Here is a 19,209-nt window from a genome sequence, read left to right as displayed (position 1 = left end):
TTGTTTTGCCTGTGGCCTGCCTTTGGCTACTGTTACAGGAACGGAACGCACAATTCAGTAGATGGATGTATACTTTGGGATTTGGGATTATGGGGAAACTTAGGTCATTAATTCTGTTGGTACTAGACCTCTATCTCATTATAGGTCATTTAAACTTTTCGCTTATACTTTATTTTTCATAAAGAGTGTATGGCAGTGCCTGCATATAATGAGGATGACAAACAGCATACAACTTGTGTGAGTTTCCATACACTCCTGTCTCATAGCGGCATTACAACGGTAGCAAGGTGTCAAGCGGGATGACACCAAGATGCCGCACTGTAACATTACGTGCAGCACGTGGCTCCTGTCAGTGTGTAGGAGTCGGCACTTGCAGCTGCAGAACCCCCCCCCCAGAGGCAGCCCTCCCTCCCAGACCCCATAGAACTAAAAAAGGGGGGTTGGACTGAGACCATGTCCCCTCCCAACTAAGCCTCGCCCTCCCATTGAGACCACACCCCTTTACCTTCAGTGCACTGTGATTCAGTGATACCTCTACCCTTCAATGACTTTACACGCCACTATCAGTAGCACCATAGGTACTGGCACAACTCTATGGCAGGTGCAGATTCTCCATCTGAGTATGGTGGCCAATGGAAATGATAAAGCGTCAGTGTAGGCAAACACTTTAGTGACACACATGTGACACTTCAATAACATTCCCATAAGACGGCTCTATTTAGCCACCGCGCAATATTTCTGATACCAACTGCCTCAGTTGCCACATTGCTGTTGTCCAGAGCTGGCCCTAATCAGTTTGATGCCCTAGGCTTGATTTTGGCTGGTGTCCCTTAGCACCGGTACTAGTTCTCCCTATGACCCAGCACAGATCATAGTTGGGGGTGTTGTGAATTGAGGGGGGGGGGGGGCGGCGGTGCTTGGGGCAGAGACTGGAGCCTGTGCTAGGAGAAGAAGGGGTGGGTGAGCTTGGTGTAATGAAGGGAGACAGAAGGGAGCCTGTGCTGGGGAAAAGGGGGGTTTCGTGGGTGTCATGAATGTGGGGGGGCGGAGCTTGTAGCAGAGACTGGAGCCTTTGCTTGAAGAAGAGGAGAGTCTGAGGTGCCATAAAGAGGTGACAGAACTTGGAGCATTGAGGGGAGATATAAGGAAGTCTTTGCTGATGGAAATGGGGGTGTAGGGGGTGCGTTGAATGATTTGGGGGGCGGAGCTTGGAGCAGTTAGAGTAGAGGGGAGCTTATAGCTTTACCGTCCAGGTCCTGCCACTGACCGCTGTTAAGCAGAGCCAGCCCATGGCTTGGCATGCATGACCCTGGGCATTCCTAATGCCCTAGGCATTTGCATAGTTTGCCTGTATCTGCCTTTGTCCATAAGATGCACAAGTGCCTTCGTTGTGTTTAGGGATCAGGCTTTGGCCCTTATTCTGGTTGGTGCGGCCAGAGCCGCACACGGTGCTCTGGCCGCACAAACCAATCCCCGCCCACGAGACGGATCGCCACGGCCGTCCGTACACGGACGGCTGGCGATCCGCATAAAAATGGTGGAGGCGTACGCCTCCACCATGGTGGGAGCTGCCCCCTGCATTCGATGGTCGTCGACCATCGAAGGCAGGTCCGCACGCCCCAGCAGCTCCCGCAAGCTGAGACCACACGGACAATCGTCCGTGTGCTAGCTTGTATGGGGGCTGAGAGCTGACATCCGGCGACGTCAGCTTTCCGCCCCCATCACTGGCGTCATACCCTCATTAGCATGCGTACGCCCCGCGTTTGCATGGGAACGCCCATGAAACGCGGGGCGTATACATAGGGAAATGAGGGCATGAAGCCCCTCACTCCCCTATACGCCCCCTTTGCGGCGTAGTAACGTTATGTGCGGCGAATTCGCCTGCACATGCGCAGATTGACCTCTGCGCATGTGCAGACGGAAAACATCGGCGGTACGGCCGCACGCGGGCCGTACCGCTCGAATCAGAATAAGGGCCTTTATGTGTACTCTGCTCTGGTTAATATTTACTTACTGCTGTAGGTAATCATTTGTGATCAGCAGGAATTTGGATGGATGAAATAGAATAGCAATTACATAATATTGTTGCTAGGAAACACTTTTTCACCCGGCATTAACCACTGACAGCTCACAGCAGTCTTAGAAAGCAGCGGCCCATGTTGTTGTCAAGTAGCACTAGAACCTAACACCAAAATATATCTACACACTCTTCTGCTGAGATCGTGAGGGTCCCAAAAATGAAAAGCATACTGTAGGTCGGTACATTTCCCTTCGGGTGTGTTCCCTTCATGGGACTGAACGCATGAAAGATGAAGAGGACCAATCATCCCTGTGGCGACAGTAACACACCGCGCCTCTATTCCCAGGTGCCCATAAACCAGAATATAGCTCAGTATTTATCCTTATTTCCCAGAGCAAGACCCAAGTTGTATAAAATTATTCCAGGAGATTATTTTTCCCAGAAATTTGTTTTTTTCCAGTACTGATAAATCTAAAGTATAAATGCTCCGGTGCCATATAGTGTATTTTCTGAAGCCAAAGCATTTCGGTGTTCAATAAATACCCTGTGGGCAATCTGGCGGCACAGATTATGGTGAGCATTGTGCCCGCTTCCTGGCTGCCAGGCAACGTGATACCGTATTTCAGCAAAGACGCTCAAGCAGCCTGTGATACCTTTTTTAAACTGAGGTATAAAAAGTCTACAGCGGGTGTGGACATGACTAAATCCCCGTACACAGTGTTTTGGCACTTCGTAGCGATAGCATTCATTATATCACCCAGTGTGTATGCTCTGCCCTATGGCCGGCACGCACTCCTGCAAGCTGTTAACGACTGGGAAAGAGGGACACACGTCTTCTGCTTTTATATGATGCTAGGGTTCTAACATGACGCCCATCAATCCCCTGTATTCGGTTTCACTCTCTTAACCACCTTCTAAGAGCGTCACTAAGCCATTAAGAAGACTTCCGCATCACCTGACCTCCACTATACATCGCCACCAGTGCGTGGTCTGGCTCCTTCCTCAGTGTGCCCGTGATTCTTAATAGGGATGGCCTTCTATGCAGTTGCGTAAGTTCATCCCAGTTGCCCAGAGGCAAGATAAATATTGGTGCCCCCAAATACCTCAATCACTAAGGTGTCTGTCCCCAGTTAGACAGGTCACGTGTTCTAATACAGGGTGTGACACTTGAAAAATGATGTTAGGAGGGGTAGTCAGCCACAGAAGCGATATCAACAGGTTGCAATTAACTTTTTTAAACTTGCAGTGGAGGAGAGGTGCCCGCTTGGGAGCAGGAGCCCGGCGGCAGGTGACTCCATTGCCTCCCAGAGTTGTGCCTCTGCTTCTATGGAAAACCATCAATAGGGATCATTTAGAACCATACAGGTAAAAACATTAATGGCTGAATCATTGATTGCAACTCATTTCATCTGTGCAGTCTGCAGGTGCTGGTTGCCATTGGTGAAAAGACAATGGCCCTCTTTACGGTTGGCACGCAAAGCAGCGTTAGTTCGAACGGCTGCCCTCGCTAATCACCGATTTTCCCTGCAGCGCTGTGAATGGATGTTTTGCAAATCATTCGATGGTCGCTGACCATGTGCAGGCAGAAAACATTGGTAGCAGCCGAACCAGAATGAGGGCCAATGTTGGTAAAACTATTTTCCATCGATGTCGGACCATCGGTGGTCGCTAGCCATGGATGGCCATACATACCTTATTCTAATTTGATCAGTAACATGGAAAAAACCTACAGTAAACTTATTTTAAACTGATTGCGCATTCAGGGCTAATTAGTAATGAGATTATCATTGTGAAGCACTGGAGCTCCCATTGATGGATGAGTGGGTAGCTTTGAGGGGGGTAGTTATATGTGGGTGAAATTTGGGATGAGCTAGAGGCTAATATGGGGTTGCTAAGGTCATTTTGGGGCCATATATGACTGTTCCATTACCTACACTTCGCAGCCTTGCAAGTCAACCAGAATAAGGACCTTTATCTCTGTCAAAGGTTTAGTAAATATGTATTTTTTTACTCCTGCATTGGGATATGATACTGTATTACTCTGCTCTATGAGTTTGTTTAACATCAGTGCCTTACACATAAACAACTGTGCCTAGTGATTTAACAGCATGGCTGAAATGCCCAGAATGGAAAGCAGTACTGGTAGGCAAAGTTTGAAGTTGGCATATGAGCCAACACAAAGCCATCAGTGGGTACCACTAACTCCCTTTAGTTATTTATAAATTATCAGTTTTATTTTAATTTGCTGAGAAATCTTTGTATTGTTCTAGGATGTATCAAGATCCCTGTGGAATATCTCAGGTGGAGCGACCCCGAACCGATTGCAGCCATAGTCTTCTCGTGTCTGGGCCTGTTGGCGACCATGTTTGTCACAGCCATATTTATCCTGTACCGGGACACTCCGGTGGTGAAGTCGTCCAGCCGGGAGCTATGCTACATCATCCTGGCCGGTATCTGTTTAGGTTACCTGTGCACTTTCTGTCTGATTGCAAAGCCGCAGAGGATATACTGCTACCTTCAAAGGATCGGTATCGGCCTTTCTCCTGCCATGAGCTATTCAGCCCTGGTCACCAAAACCAATCGCATCGCGCGGATCCTGGCAGGGAGCAAGAAGAAGATCTGCACCAAGAAGCCAAGGTTTATGAGCGCCTGTGCCCAACTAGTAATCGCGTTCATCCTCATTGTTATCCAGCTAGGAATCATCATTGCCCTGTTTATCATGGAGCCTCCCGATGTCATGTTCGATTTCCCGAGTATTCGAGAGGTCTACCTGATATGCAACACCAACAATCTAGGCGTAGTGACTCCGCTGGGATACAATGGCTTGTTGATCCTTAGTTGTACCTTCTATGCATTCAAGACTCGAAATGTGCCGGCCAACTTCAATGAAGCGAAGTATATAGCCTTCACCATGTACACCACCTGCATCATCTGGTTAGCCTTTGTGCCCATATATTTCGGGAGCAACTACAAAATTATCACCATGTGCTTCTCCGTGAGCTTGAGCGCCACGGTTGCGCTCTGCTGCATGTTCGTGCCAAAGGTGTATATAATTCTCGCAAAGCCAGAGAGAAACGTCCGCAGCGCCTTCACCACTTCCACCGTGGTCCGGATGCACGTGGGTGATGGGAAGTCTTCTTCGGCCGCCAGCCGCTCCAGCAGCTTGGTCAACCTATGGAAGAGGAGAGGGTCTTCTGGAGAAACTTTAAGGTAAAAATAATACAGTGTCATTTCTGTTTTTGTATTTACTGTACTGTTCCGAGCTTCATTTTTAAAAAACTTTCCAGAAAAACACACTGATCTATAATCTTTTCTACAGGTTCCCCGTAGCAACCAATCAGATTCTGTCTATTATTTTCTGGGATGCAAATGATAGACATAATCTAATTGGATGCTGTGAACAACATCACCTCTTTTCATTTTTGGGAGCTTTAGCAAATTTACCCTGAAATGTCTAAAATATAGCTTTTAAATTTGGTTCCAATTAACATAATTTCTTATATTCGGTAACGTTATTTGTGTCCAACATGTATACGTGTATAGATATATATATGTGTGTTTTACATCGCCTGGTTTCAAATACATCTAGGTAAAACAGGTATATCTGAAGTCACATCAGTTCCATGTTGTATATGAGTCTTATACCCCATGGCAAAATTTGTACTACATGTGATGGCTAATTCACTCTTATTGTAAGCACACATTATTTTAGGTCCGTCTAAAAAATTGATTGATTAATCAATTGGATCTCATATAGGCGGGTGATGTTTCAAACCTTCGAGTGCAGAAGTTGCTCGGAGCAACCAACCAGCTTCTAACTGTCATTTTATAGTCTGTAGCTAGAAGCTGATTGGGCAACCTCTCCACTTTATCTCACTCTAAAGGAGCCCATACACTAGTCCGATTTGGGCCGATTTCACCCGATCCCAACGGAACAGGCTGAGAAATCGGGCCAAATCAGTGTTTGATATTCCCCTTGGGTCCGAAGCACGGCCCCATGTGCATCGGACCTGAGCCAGGGGTTGGACAAGCTGCCCATCTGACCTCTGACTCGGCCCCCCCGCCGGGGGCAGGGAACAGAGTCGCATGCAATACATCGAATGTGAACGGATATCGATACATCGCAGTTGTGTATGACCACCTTAAGGTTGGATACATCCCCCTCATAATACTTTAGACCCATGGATAAATTAAATCTGTGCATTTCTTTACCCAAAACATTTATTTTTAATTGTACACATGATACTAGAGAGAATATTATTATATCATGTTTATACAGAGGAGTCAGCCTCTATACCGTTGTACTTAGATATAAAACATGCAAGAAAGATCAGTGGACATAAAGTGGTTTGGCGGCCATGTTGAATCAGAGGGTTTTTTAAAGGGGCAATCATTTACAATGCATGGTTTTATCTTGTAAATTACTGCCCCTTTAGAAAAAAAACTCTGGGTTGGTCGGCATCCTGCACGCCCACGGGCTCGCATTACATACGGCCCGGTGTGTACGAAGTGATACAGGCAATATAAAGTAATTTTGCATAATTATATAATTGCAGAGCTCAAATTGAATAATTACTTTGGGTAATACCGAGAAAAAATTGACCTGTTTGTCAGAGTTGACCATAGAGAGGGATTATGGATGAACACAAGGAGGTTGAGCTGTACAGGGGCTGGACATTACTATGGTGTGATAGGCTTCAAGAAATAGATTGGTTATTAGGTCACACTTAATGGCTGAGAGGCCAGAGGCAAGTCTGGTTAGTTGTGTGTTTGGTTGAGGCATCCAGAGTTTGGAAGTGACATAGGACAAGTTGTGAAGGCAAGACTGGGAGGATGTAGTCAAGGGAGGAGAAAGGCTGTTGATCAAAGTGGACAGGACACAGTGATTAAGTTCATTGCAGGTGAAAGAGAAGTTTAGATATGATTGTTGAAGGATAGAGAACACATTGGTGCTGAGTAGAGTTAAGGATTGATTGGTGACAGAAAAGAGGAATAGGTAGACCAAGAGAGTAGGCGTCAGGAGAAACAGAATAAAGGAACTGGCAGGAGATGTGGTCAAGGGTACAGGTAGTGGGAGGAGAGGAGAAGAGGTAGTCGTGAATTTCAACACAGCAGACAGGTTAGAATATGGACAAGGTTTGCAGTCCTTGTGGCATGAGAGGGGAGAGCAAAAGAAGTCTGAATGAAGTCGAATGGTCGAAGTCGAGAGAACTCAGAAGAAGAGTGGGGAAAGGAGAGAGTCTTCGGGGGGAAAGGAAGATTGGGAGGAGAAGGAGTTGTTGATATTAGCGCTCATTGGCAAGTGAAACAGCAGCGCTATAGGAGAGAATAAATGTGATATGGAGGAATTTAGCTGGAGAGTGTGACTTCCTGCAGTAGCTCTCTGGAAAAAGTGGGTGCAATAGAGTGTCATGGTTTCCAATGAGATCATCATAGGTTGATGGTGTCTTCTTGGGTTGTAAAATCATGGGCATTGGCACGGCATGATCATAAAAGCAACAGCCTGATTAGGGCAGAAGAGGTAGGAGAGGATGATAATGGGAGAGAGAGACTAAAGAAGAATTCAAAGTACTGGACTCCAGATCACCAAGATAGAAATAGTGGTCTTGGGTGAGGGAATAAGAGTTGGCTGAATTGTGAACTGTAGGCAACAACAGAGGTACACAGAGTTAGGTCATGGAAGCAAGGTGGGGGGGGGGGGGGGCGATATAATAGGGTGTGAGATTCAGGAAGTGAATCCATGTAAATGATTGCCACTTTAAAAAACCTCTTCCATAATCTGTCACTTCCTGATTCTCACACCCTATTCCATTGCCCCAAAATGTTGCAATTTGGTGGCAAATAGATTCAGACAAATACTGTATAGCAGAGGCAACAAAACCGTGGAAGAGTGATATCGACCGCTAAGCACAAACAAGTTTAAATACAAATATCTGATAGCAAAATAGTCCGGCCCAGAAGTAGTTATACCAGGCATCATCTCAGTTCTCATTCCTACGTTTGTCTTCTCATATATTTCCATATTTTAATGTTTTGGTTTTTCCAATGTCTCCCCCCATCTCCATATTACAGATATGTTCTCATGTTCATACATAGTATGTTTTTTGTTTTTCCAGTCTTTGCATCTCCATCATCCGACCTTCCGTTCCAGATGTAAGTCTTGTACCAAAGAAACAAACCGTCCTCTCCATGTTATGTTCCACCATGGTCGGACAGATTTCCCCAGACTTCATGTAATATATCCATAGCTATGAACAAACTGTCCCATGTCATCCCCTGGAAGAGTAATACATACGTGAATAGCATCAGTGCGGCTACATATGTGCAATGATCCAAATCTCTGTACATACGGAGATCGCAGATATTTTAGAGCGCACAGGGCCTGATTCAGACGTGGCTGATGCATTTACTAAGATAGGAGTTCTATTAAAGATGGTCAGAATCTATTTTCTTATTTATTTAGAACCTTCTAGAAGATAATAGATAGAATTTGAATTTGGTTGCCCGTAGCAACATCCTATCTTCAATAGAACTCTCATCTTAGTAAATAAACCTGAGTGCGTCTGGAGATGCTCAGGCTGGGGCTTAGATGGCTCTCCGGTTGTAGGTGAGATTGCAACTGCTAATTTATGCATGCCCAGAAAACAACGTCTGATTGGCCATGACGTGTCTGCGTTTAGCAGACCACTCCCCATTACCAACCCAAAACACCTAAATCTTGTTTAGGAACAAATTCAATTCAGAATGGGGGTTGGAGATAGTGAAAATGTTAGTTAAATGGAAACTAAAGTATAATTTTTTTTGTTCTGCTTTTTCAGAGACAAGGGGGTTTATTTCCCAACACTGTGGTTCTGTTGAAGTGGGATGTTGCTGTGGGTAACCAATCAAATTCAATCATCTTCTATACGGTGCTGAATAAATAAGTCAATTCTGATTGGTTGATACAGTACATCGACTAAATATTCTATTTTCTAGGATGCAATTGAGAAATGATAGACAGAATCTTGTTGGTTGGATGCTATGGACAAGATCACCTCTTTTCACCTTTAGAAGCTTTAGTAAATGCACCCCTAACAATAGACCCTACGCCTTTATTGTGAGAATGTTCCACAGCGGAATGCAGAACCCTCCGTGGGGACAGAATGCACCTAATTATGAAAATCATTCCAGCAGCCTGTTTAGAATTCCAATCCTTGCACCAGCAACCAGGACGGCGGCTCTTAGTCACTCATCCCAAAGCTGCTTATTCAAAATGTCAGTTCCCCATCCGCTACAGTATGCGATTAAGACACAGGAATCCATCCTGGCAAAAAACATCATATTCACCTAGTTTTTCTTAGCTCTAAGTATAATTTTTTAATATCGGTTGTAGATTTTTCTGAGATGTTAAATTACTTTTCAGTAATGAGGCACTTCCTACTTAAATACAGCATTCACATGTGAATAAAACTTATATCATACACAAGTGACATTAATACGTATTAACTTCTGCAAATAAGCATCACAAGGTCATTGTTCCAGTGTTCATGAAAGAAAACTAGTGTATATTAAGGTCTACTGTGCCTCCTACTGTCATTACTGTATAACGCATAAATCACACCGGCACAAGCTTTATAATTTAACGCATTGATGTCGTTTAATATCCCTATAGTTCACAGTAGGTGGTTTGAGCACTATGGGGCAGATTCAATTGTGACATGCGCCCTCTGAAACCAAGAGATGTTTATGGGAGCTATTCAATTGTTATTTCAATCAGGCGCCCAATAGCAACGGCAAACACATTTTTTTATTTCATGTGAAAGAAAGTGGGAAAAGTCCATAGTTTGGGCTCACGAACCTGGACTTTAAGCCGCCCCCAAATTAGAATTTTAGATGGGTATAGCCCAGAATCCTGGAGTTGTACGTCATGTTAAATGCTAATGGGGGTCTGAACGTAGTAACAAATGAATAGCACCGATAACTGCCCACTACTATAGACAGCCAACAAGGGGGGTGTGGTACAATTGAATTGGCCTCTGTAGATAAAAAGGCCATATTTTTGATTGTACAGTACAGTATCTCACCCCTGCAGGGTACAGTGGTAACCATGACATTCTTTCACATTTCCATGCACAAATATTTGCCCAAATTTAACAGATTGAAAAGATGTGAATGTGGCAAGAGCAAAGGTCTGGGAGCCCAGTCCGCCATTTTGCTAGACAGGAATTGGCATTTGTAAACAAAACCCCTTTCAGATATCAAACACTGATCGGATTCGGGATCGCGATCCTGCCCTGGTCCAGCGCATTCACATTAAACCCGGGTTGTCTATTATTCAAACGCGACCCGAGTTGAGCCACTCTTATAACCCAGGTCAAATTGCCGGATTGCTCGACTGGGGTTATAAGGTGTCGTGCTTTTACACTGCACCACGACCCTGGTCGTTAAATCAGTATTATATTCCAGGTCTGAGGTGCGGTGTGAAAAGGGGCCCCAGGTTCCCTTCTGCCAGTACCTTCAGGACTGCATACTTGTGTAAGATGCATTGTACTGTGGATATGTGACCATACAGTACTTGCCTACAATTTTTTTCTTCCCTCCAGGAGTATTCATTGGTCTGTGTTTCATGTACTCACTATTAGTGCTATATACTGTAATATGATCTCATTCTATATATATATATATATATATATATATATATATATATATATATATATATATATATATATATATAGACATTGGATGGGCTCTGCACACACTAAATTAACTGATAATAAATAGTGGAGATTTGGTTCATGAATTGATCAATGCATTTAAGCCTGCAGCCCCCGTCAAGGGACCCCACTGTTCTGCAGGTCCTACCACTATCGCTGAAAATGGCTGCAATACACATAGCTATCACATCAATGTTTGATACCAGGCATGCTATCAGGTCTGAAGCTCACAGCAGACTTTGCTTTTATAGGTGAGCAGCTACCAACACACCTGTCACTAATCATCTAGGGAAATGGCTAACATAAGCTATGGAATCTTAGTTAAAAACAGGGTGCATGAGAGAATGTGACCACAATAAGACTAATTAAAAAAATTAATCTAATAAACAATATATACACTTAACATCGGCACTCACCTTTCCTAGTTTTGGGGTGCCCTATGGCTTGTGACCACATTGTTTAGACAGACATTGGATGGGCTCTGCACACACTAAATTAACTGATAATAAATAGTGGAGATTTGGTTCATGAATTGATCAATGCATTTAAGCCTGCAGCCCCCGTCAAGGGACCCCACTGTTCTGCAGGTCCTACCACTATCGCTGAAAATGGCTGCAATACACATAGCTATCACATCAATGTTTGATTCCAGGCATGCTATCAGGTCTGAAGCTCACAGCAGACTTTGCTTTTATAGGTGAGCAGCTACCAACACACCTGTCACTAATCATCTAGGGAAATGGCTAACATAAGCTATGGAATCTTAGTTAAAAACAGGGTGCATGAGAGAATGTGACCACAATAAGACTAATTAAAAAAATTAATCTAATAAACAATATATACACTTAACATCGGCACTCACCTTTCCTAGTTTTGGGGTGCCCTATGGCTTGTGACCACATTGTTTAGACAGACATTGGATGGGCTCTGCACACACTAAATTAACTGATAATAAATAGTGGAGATTTGGTTCATGAATTGATCAATGCATTTAAGCCTGCAGCCCCCGTCAAGGGACCCCACTGTTCTGCAGGTCCTACCACTATCGCTGAAAATGGCTGCAATACACATAGCTATCACATCAATGTTTGATACCAGGCATGCTGTCAGGTCTGAAGCTCACAGCAGACTTTGCTTTTATAGGTGAGCAGCTACCAACACACCTGTCACTAATCATCTAGGGAAATGGCTAACATAAGCTATGGAATCTTAGTTAAAAACAGGGTGCATGAGAGAATGTGACCACAATAAGACTAATTAAAAAAATTAATCTAATAAACAATATATACACTTAACATCGGCACTCACCTTTCCTAGTTTTGGGGTGCCCTATGGCTTGTGACCACATTGTTTAGACAGACATTGGATGGGCTCTGCACACACTAAATTAACTGATAATAAATAGTGGAGATTTGGTTCATGAATTGATCAATGCATTTAAGCCTGCAGCCCCCGTCAAGGGACCCCACTGTTCAATTTTTTTCTTCCCTCCAGGAGTATTCATTGGTCTGTGTTTCATGTACTCACTATTAGTGCTATATACTGTAATATGATCTCATTCTATATATATATATATATATATATATATATATATATATATATATATATATATACATACACAGTATAATGGATAATACTAGATGTTACTTCTGTTTATAAACCGCTATATCAGAGATTTATTGGGATCTTCCAGACATTGGCTGGACTTTGACATTTACCTTTAACTGTCCATAGCTATATTTTAAATGGCATTTAGATATTCCTTTATACCTTTACGTCTTAATTAATTTATTTATTATTATTAACAGTTTCTTATATAGCGCACACAGATTCCGCAGCGCTTTACAGAGCATAACAGTTATCTTTAAGTCCTCAGTCAGTAGCTTGGAGCACAGGTTCTCAGACTTGGTCCTCAGGACCCCACACAGTGCATGTTTTGCAGGTCTCCTCACAGAATCACAAGTGAAATAATTAGCTCCACCTGTGGATCTTTTAAAATATGTCAATGAGTAATGAATGCACCTGTGCACCTGCTGGATGACCTGGAAAACTTGAACTGTGTGGGGTCCCGAGGACCAAGTTAGAGAACCCGTGGCTTAGAGGAACCCATGGTTGTTTAGAAGATCACAACATAGAAACATAGAATTTGAAGGCAGATAAGAACCATTTGGCCCATCTAGTCTGCCCCTTTTTTTACCCAAAAACATACTGAGAGGTTAAAAAGCTCAAGAGTATTCATTCACCTCTAAAACGTGCCACTGGTTTATTGTCAGGTCTAATGAACCCATCAACTTTAGGTTGACAAAGAATCAATAGGAAAGGTTTTCCAAACTTTTGCCCACGCCACATTCACTGCAGATTAATAGTAACTGAGCTTTGTGTAGAAATATCCCTCTGCCCTCCCTTGCTCGATAGCATCACACAGCCTAGGTTTTTTTGGCCATTGCTAGAAGATGAACCGCAGAGGCTTGGGAATTGATAACTGCATGGAGCAGCTCCCAGGATTATATCAGTGGAGAAGACTATATCAGTTTCTGTTCATACATGGAATGTTATTGCCACCTCTGCCATTTTTAGAAACTAATGGTTGAACCATCAATGGTCATCATTAAATGGTAAAACTAGCTGTCATCATCATCAGATTATTGATGGGTGTTAATCATCAGTGGTTGAACCGTCAATGGTTTAAGTTTGTCTACGCCCATCATTAAGCATCATAGACCTCTGCACCAATGGTAACCTCCCGTGAATGGTCAAACTAGCTGCCATCTTCGTCAGACTATTGATGGGTGCTACTTCTCGATGGTTGATGACCAAGCCTATTTAATACATCTTTACGTTTGTGTTTTGCAGGCATTATGTTGACTTCTGTTCAGATTTGGTGAAATGTGCAATTTGACCAAAGCGGCCATTTTTTTTCATTCAATTGTTTGTGTGGGGTGTGTGTGTGTGTGTGTGTGTGTGTGTGCGAAGAGGACATTTCAAACAGTTTATAAACATTACCTTTTACGTTATTTATTAACCCATCAAACTTACTTTCTTCTAGCATTTCATTTGCTCCTGGGCCTACTCACACCTATTGTCAGCAGCCAATTGGAATGTAAGAATCCATTTTTAAACTCTAATCTCTGTCGTGCAATGCTAGATGGGGACAAGACCATCCAGCCTAGCTGCTCTGTGTGATGTACGTCTGTATATTGTTTGTTGTCGCAGACGTGACAATTGGTTTATGTGTTTAAAAGAAGCAGGACAGAGCTATTCGGTCAGTGGTTGCGTTAAGAGTAGGGGCGTTTATGAGGTTTAACCGGAGCATTCAGAAATTGTCAGTAAATTAAAACTATCCAAAGTATTAGATTCTCTGTAATAAAATGCACAGGAGACACCACAAGAAGGATCACTGTCAATAATTCACCAGTATACAGATTCCAAAAGCAGAATAAAGTCAGCCATAAACTGTGCCAGGGTATCCACTTATCCCAGTGACACCCAGTGTGGTCTTGCAAAATATGTGCATGAGCCATGAAAAGAGGTGTTGCCTCTTTTGAGGGGGCATGGTTTCATGTCCCAACCCCCGTTTCACTACGGGTGTCCCGAAGATGCAGACTGCCGCGGAATCTTGTGTATTTGCGCTACCGGTTACTGCACTGTAGCAAGAGCCACCAATCGGTGGTTGACACCTGGGAATGGGCCACACCCCTATAGTGTTGCCTTGGACTGTGTAATTATCTCCCTTATCGGCCTATAATTGGCTGCTTAAGGCTATAATTGAACAGTGCCTTCCTGGACGGAGCACTAAATTATCGCTCTGTCTTTCGGGTGAAATCTTTCACTACTGCACCATCATAGAAACCAATTACCCGACAGAACAATTAAATTGCCAGATGATCACTCTATCTGTCTGATGATCACTTTTATCTGACAGCGTATGGCCAGCATAAGCAAGGGTACAGAAAGGTTATAGAGGATAAGTCCGAGCGGGTATAATTTTGTTCAGATTGGAGAAGTGGGGAGGTATATAATTTGTGCAGAGTGCACCAACACTGTATGTACAGACAGAAGATTATATTTATGAGAAAATTAAGTATTGCTGTTTGTTTCACAAAGTTAAGGCAAAAAGCATCAACTTGGATCTGATTCTGATTTGGGAACAAAGCAAGTAACATTGCACCTTGGTATTGCCATGTGGCACTGCCAGTGAGGCAGTTATGCTGAGAGAGTTAGATTTGAGAGGGTCAAGTCCAAACCCAACTCTAAACTGCAGTGTACGAGGAGTGTGCAATAAGTTTCTGGATGTGCAGTCCATACGTAGAGTAGACACAATCTGACTCCTTGGTTGTGAACTGAATCTCAAACTGAAGTTCTTGTCAAGGCACACAACTATATATTCGCAGCACTGCTCAATGAAGAAGTCAACATATTCACTTCCTTCACAAACTCGTTATGGAGCTCAACAGAGATCTCTGGAGAGCCATGATCTTCTTTGACTACAAGAGTGGTCTGCAACAGCAGAAGGGTTTCGGTTGACTGCAAGCTACTTTTAGAGTGAAAGCACCACCCTGAGCCACTGTGTTTGAGGGGTTTGTAGAAATTTGGTGCAGGTGACCGCCCTGGAAGATGAGGAGCAATGCGGCCAACATCACAGAGGACAATGTTGGTGTTGTGCAAGCTGTAGTTGAGGTGGGTGCCAGGGTGACATGGCCCAGTTAGAGAAGGACATATGCATTTCATTAGGATCCATCTGCATGATACTCCATGAAAACCTTGGTCTGAGAGATTTCTTCTCACTGAGATCAACTGACTCAAGAGCAGAAGGAAGCTTGAGATCTGGTGCTGCAGCTTGTTGGCCAGACTTGATGGCGGCCACTCATAATCTGTCTGAGAGAACATCAGTAGCAATAAACCCTGGATCTACAGTTTCGACCCTTAGACCAATCAAGAGTGAACCCCAATTGGATGTGTGCTGCCACAGAAGTTCTGATGGAAATGCAACTGGTCATGTAGCTTCCATACCACTCCTGAAGCAGTACACTGTCATTGGGAACTGATATGCCAACAAATGACAACTAAAAGTGCTGAAAGACAAAGGTGCCACCCAAAAAAATCGCATCTGTGGTTCCATTTTCTATCACATCAATGCACCTGCCCACAAGTCCAGGAGAGTTGTGGATTTTTTGGCCCATAAATTCATCCAAGAGCTTGGTCATCCACTGAACAGTTTAGAGCTCCCCCTCCTTCCCCCTGTGACTTCCTTGTGTTCACAAAAATCAGGCGCAAGATGCGTGAGATTCATTGTGAGAGCAAGAATCTTGAGATTTGGTGCAGCAATATGCTGGTCAGAGTTGATGGCGGTTGCTCAAACTCTGTCTGGGAGATCATCAGTGGCAATGAACCCTGGATCTACAGTGCGCACCTTCTCCAGAATGTAGAAGACATAGCTGCTTCGGACTGGTACAGCTGCTTACAAAGTGGATTGAGCACATGCAACTTTGCATAGACTCCTATGGCAAATACTTAGAAAAATGTCATGTTCACTGCAAATACTTACTGTGCATCCAGAAAGTTTATGCCTTCCCCCATAAACAAAAAGTATAAATGGGATACATGCAGAAGAAGACAATATTTACACTGCATGCAAAAACAATTAATTTATTTGCCCCTCTTTCAGTGCAAAATGGTTTGTCTAGGTGCAAAGTTACTTACGTTTTTGCTCGTCTCCCTACTCAGAATCATTCCATATATCTCATTGCCTGAGCTTAGAGCCAACTCTTTGCTCCTTTGAACATGTGCAGTAAAGAAAGTTTGCAGGTTCGATGCAACTACTCTTTCCATCCTCCTAAACTTGGACAGAACAGCAGAGACCATAAGCCGATGATCCAACATTGCTGACTCCACCAAAACTCCATTATATTAAGTACAATTGCAGTTATTCCACCACTGCTTTTATACCCCTTTTACACTGCACAAATAATCCAGGTGCGACCCGGGTTGTTGCTGGGTCGAACCGGGTCACTGTGCGGTGTAAAAGAGCATTTAGAAAATGACCGGGTCCAGCAATCCAACCCGGCTAAACAGAAGGGTTCTACCCGGGTCAGACTCGGCTTGCTGGGGAGTGTGAACGGGTAACCTGGGTCGAGCAACACGGGTCCCGTTCACTTCTATAGAGGAGGCAGCAGCATCACTTAAGTGCTTCCTCCTCCCTTGTCTGACATGCCGCCGCTCCACCCCACAAATTACATAAGCGACCCGGCAAAAAAGCTGGGTTGCTGAGATCCGCATTAACCGAAAATGCCAGGTCGCTCCTGTATCCTAATCCCAGGTATGACCCGGCATTTGAGATCTGAAAGCAGTATTAATGAGTTCTTAATAAATTCATAAACTAAACGTTCAAAGACCAGCACCTAAAATTGCAGTGTTGTGTCTTGATTTTTCCCAAACTTCATGGTTTTGTGGAGCTACATGGAACAATTGTGTAGGGTCTGAGGTTCGGAGCTAAATATCAAAAAAAAAATTCCACTTGCAGAGCGATATTATTGAAGTGACATAAAGGGCGCAAAGTGGCATTTAATGGTGCCCCTTGCATTACACACAGGTGCTAAATCAATTTAGTTTCATAGAAACACCCAAATTTGGAGCCAAAGAACGCACCTTGGTCTACTTTTACTTGGATGTATTCTCAGCAGAGAAGCTGATTAGCCCCTATATAATTAATGGCAAATATGACACCCAATAACCATGTTGATTACTCACGCTGATACGTCTGTCTACAAAAACCATTATAGTGCTTTAGTATGTTCCTGCACTACATATGGAATACATCTATATTGGTATCTATAAATGTCTATCTGTAATTCTATGTAAATTTGTTTCCTGTCTATTCCTTTCAAGTATGGGTTTCTTATGGTAAGTAAATAACGCAATGCAGTATGACTTGATCTTGTGTCTATCGGTGTTACCTTCTCTCCTAATATGTGGTTTACCCTTTAGAATAGAATAGAATAGAATAGCAGCCATTTTATACTGTAGATCCCTGTATCGCATTCCTTGTCATACTTTCAACATTTATATGTGTAAAGTTGTTGCTAGTCTATTGAGTTTTATATGTAGTGAGAGATTTCTAATTAGGGTTAGTACAGCAGTCACATATTTATTTAAAAAAAAAAACTACAAAAGAAAATATTCCATATAGATTCCATATCTACTCTGATCGGCAGAAGTGATAATCTTGGTGTAGTTTCCATAGAAACAAAACAAGCACGCAGTTTACCATTATCCTGCTCCACCAAGTTACTGACTTAGCGGAGGTGGTTGGGCCTACCAGGGTTTTTTTCCTGTACACCGGTGGGCCAGTCCAACCCTCATACTGCGCCCCCCATGCATATAATTACCCCATTCCAGGTGGTTTGTTCCCCTATTATAGGTTTGTCCCATCTTGCAGAGGGAGCCATTGGAAAGATAAAACTTAGGAAATAAAAAAATTAATAAATATACAAAATTATATATATATATATTATATCTTATTGGACGTCATTTTTTTCCCAAAGGGACTCAAAGTGCTTTGCTCATAGCCCTGAAAGCCCATTTCATTTAAGATTGAAGCTGCCAATTTTGGCCATTTACCACCTAAATAATGATCAATTGATTGATTGCATGTTAATTTTAGAACTCAAGTTTTGGCAGGAGCTTGCTGCAATTATTCCAAGGCTGCACATTATTCGGTCAGTTTCCGACCAGATGTGCATTACAACCTATGTTGCCCAATTTGTGTCATTTGACTCTTTTATTCCATGTAATGCTCAGTTTGGTTCAAATTTTGACTGCAAAGTAGCGGTGGTTTTTACCTATGGGCTGCAGGGCTACAGCCTCCCCAGATAAAATCTGTCACTGTTCTGTAAGACTGCTGCGGGGGCAGCCCATAAAAACAAGTTCTGCGCATGTGCAGTACTGAAGACAATACTGAGCATGCGCAGTACCGAGGACGATACTGCACATGCACCAGACCTTAGACTGTGGACTGCTGCCAAAGCAGTCCATAGAGGCTGGGGGGCCACCACATGCGCAGTACCAAGGAAGGCAGTGACCAGTAGCAGCGGAGGGGGGGGAGTACACATGGGAAGCAGCCCACACACTTTTTATAAAATCTAACTGACGCTCACTTAATTTTAATTGCTATACAGTGTGTAATGATCCAATTAATTTAAATATGCATGGCAGTAAAAAAACTAAACATTTTTTATGAGAAAAGTATTATTAATCGTGAATTAACAAAAGTCACTACGTTCTCCCAAATATTGATTCGGCGGCTGCCTCCATTAAGTGTAATTATCACTAGATAGACACAGTATATATAAGAACTTCTGAATAATTACATGTATATTTATAATTTCACATAGTTATATATACATACAGTATGCTAATCATTTTATACATTTCATGGCAGAATGTGAGTTCCAAATACAACACAGACATAGGCGGTTTAAGAGAGACGAAGACCCTTCT

The 19,209-nt window shown here is 43.2% G+C and overlaps 1 protein-coding gene across 8 annotated transcripts in view; it reads left to right on the top strand.

Annotated features, from left to right (window-relative positions):
* GRM5 (glutamate metabotropic receptor 5) overlaps positions 1-19,209 on the top strand; it is a 220,741-nt gene that overhangs the window by 196,887 nt on the left and 4,645 nt on the right. For 6 of the 8 annotated variants that reach the window (XM_083170163.1, XM_083170162.1, XM_083170169.1 and 3 more), the window contains exons 8-9: positions 4,291-5,230; positions 13,760-13,813. In XM_083170163.1, coding sequence (XP_083026289.1) covers positions 4,291-5,230; positions 13,760-13,813 — 994 coding nt within the window. Of the gene's footprint in view, positions 1-4,290; positions 5,231-8,136; positions 8,174-13,759; positions 13,814-19,209 lie in introns of all 8 variants that reach the window. The other 2 variants (XM_083170170.1, XM_083170168.1) reach the window with 2 other exon arrangements.

Source organism: Crinia signifera, chromosome 2, assembly GCF_055691185.1.
Source record: "Crinia signifera chromosome 2, ASM5569118v1, whole genome shotgun sequence".
Classification (NCBI taxonomy): Eukaryota; Metazoa; Chordata; class Amphibia; order Anura; family Myobatrachidae; genus Crinia; species Crinia signifera.
Note: the sequence above shows the minus strand (reverse complement) of the source record. Positions and strands in the feature narration are given on the sequence as shown.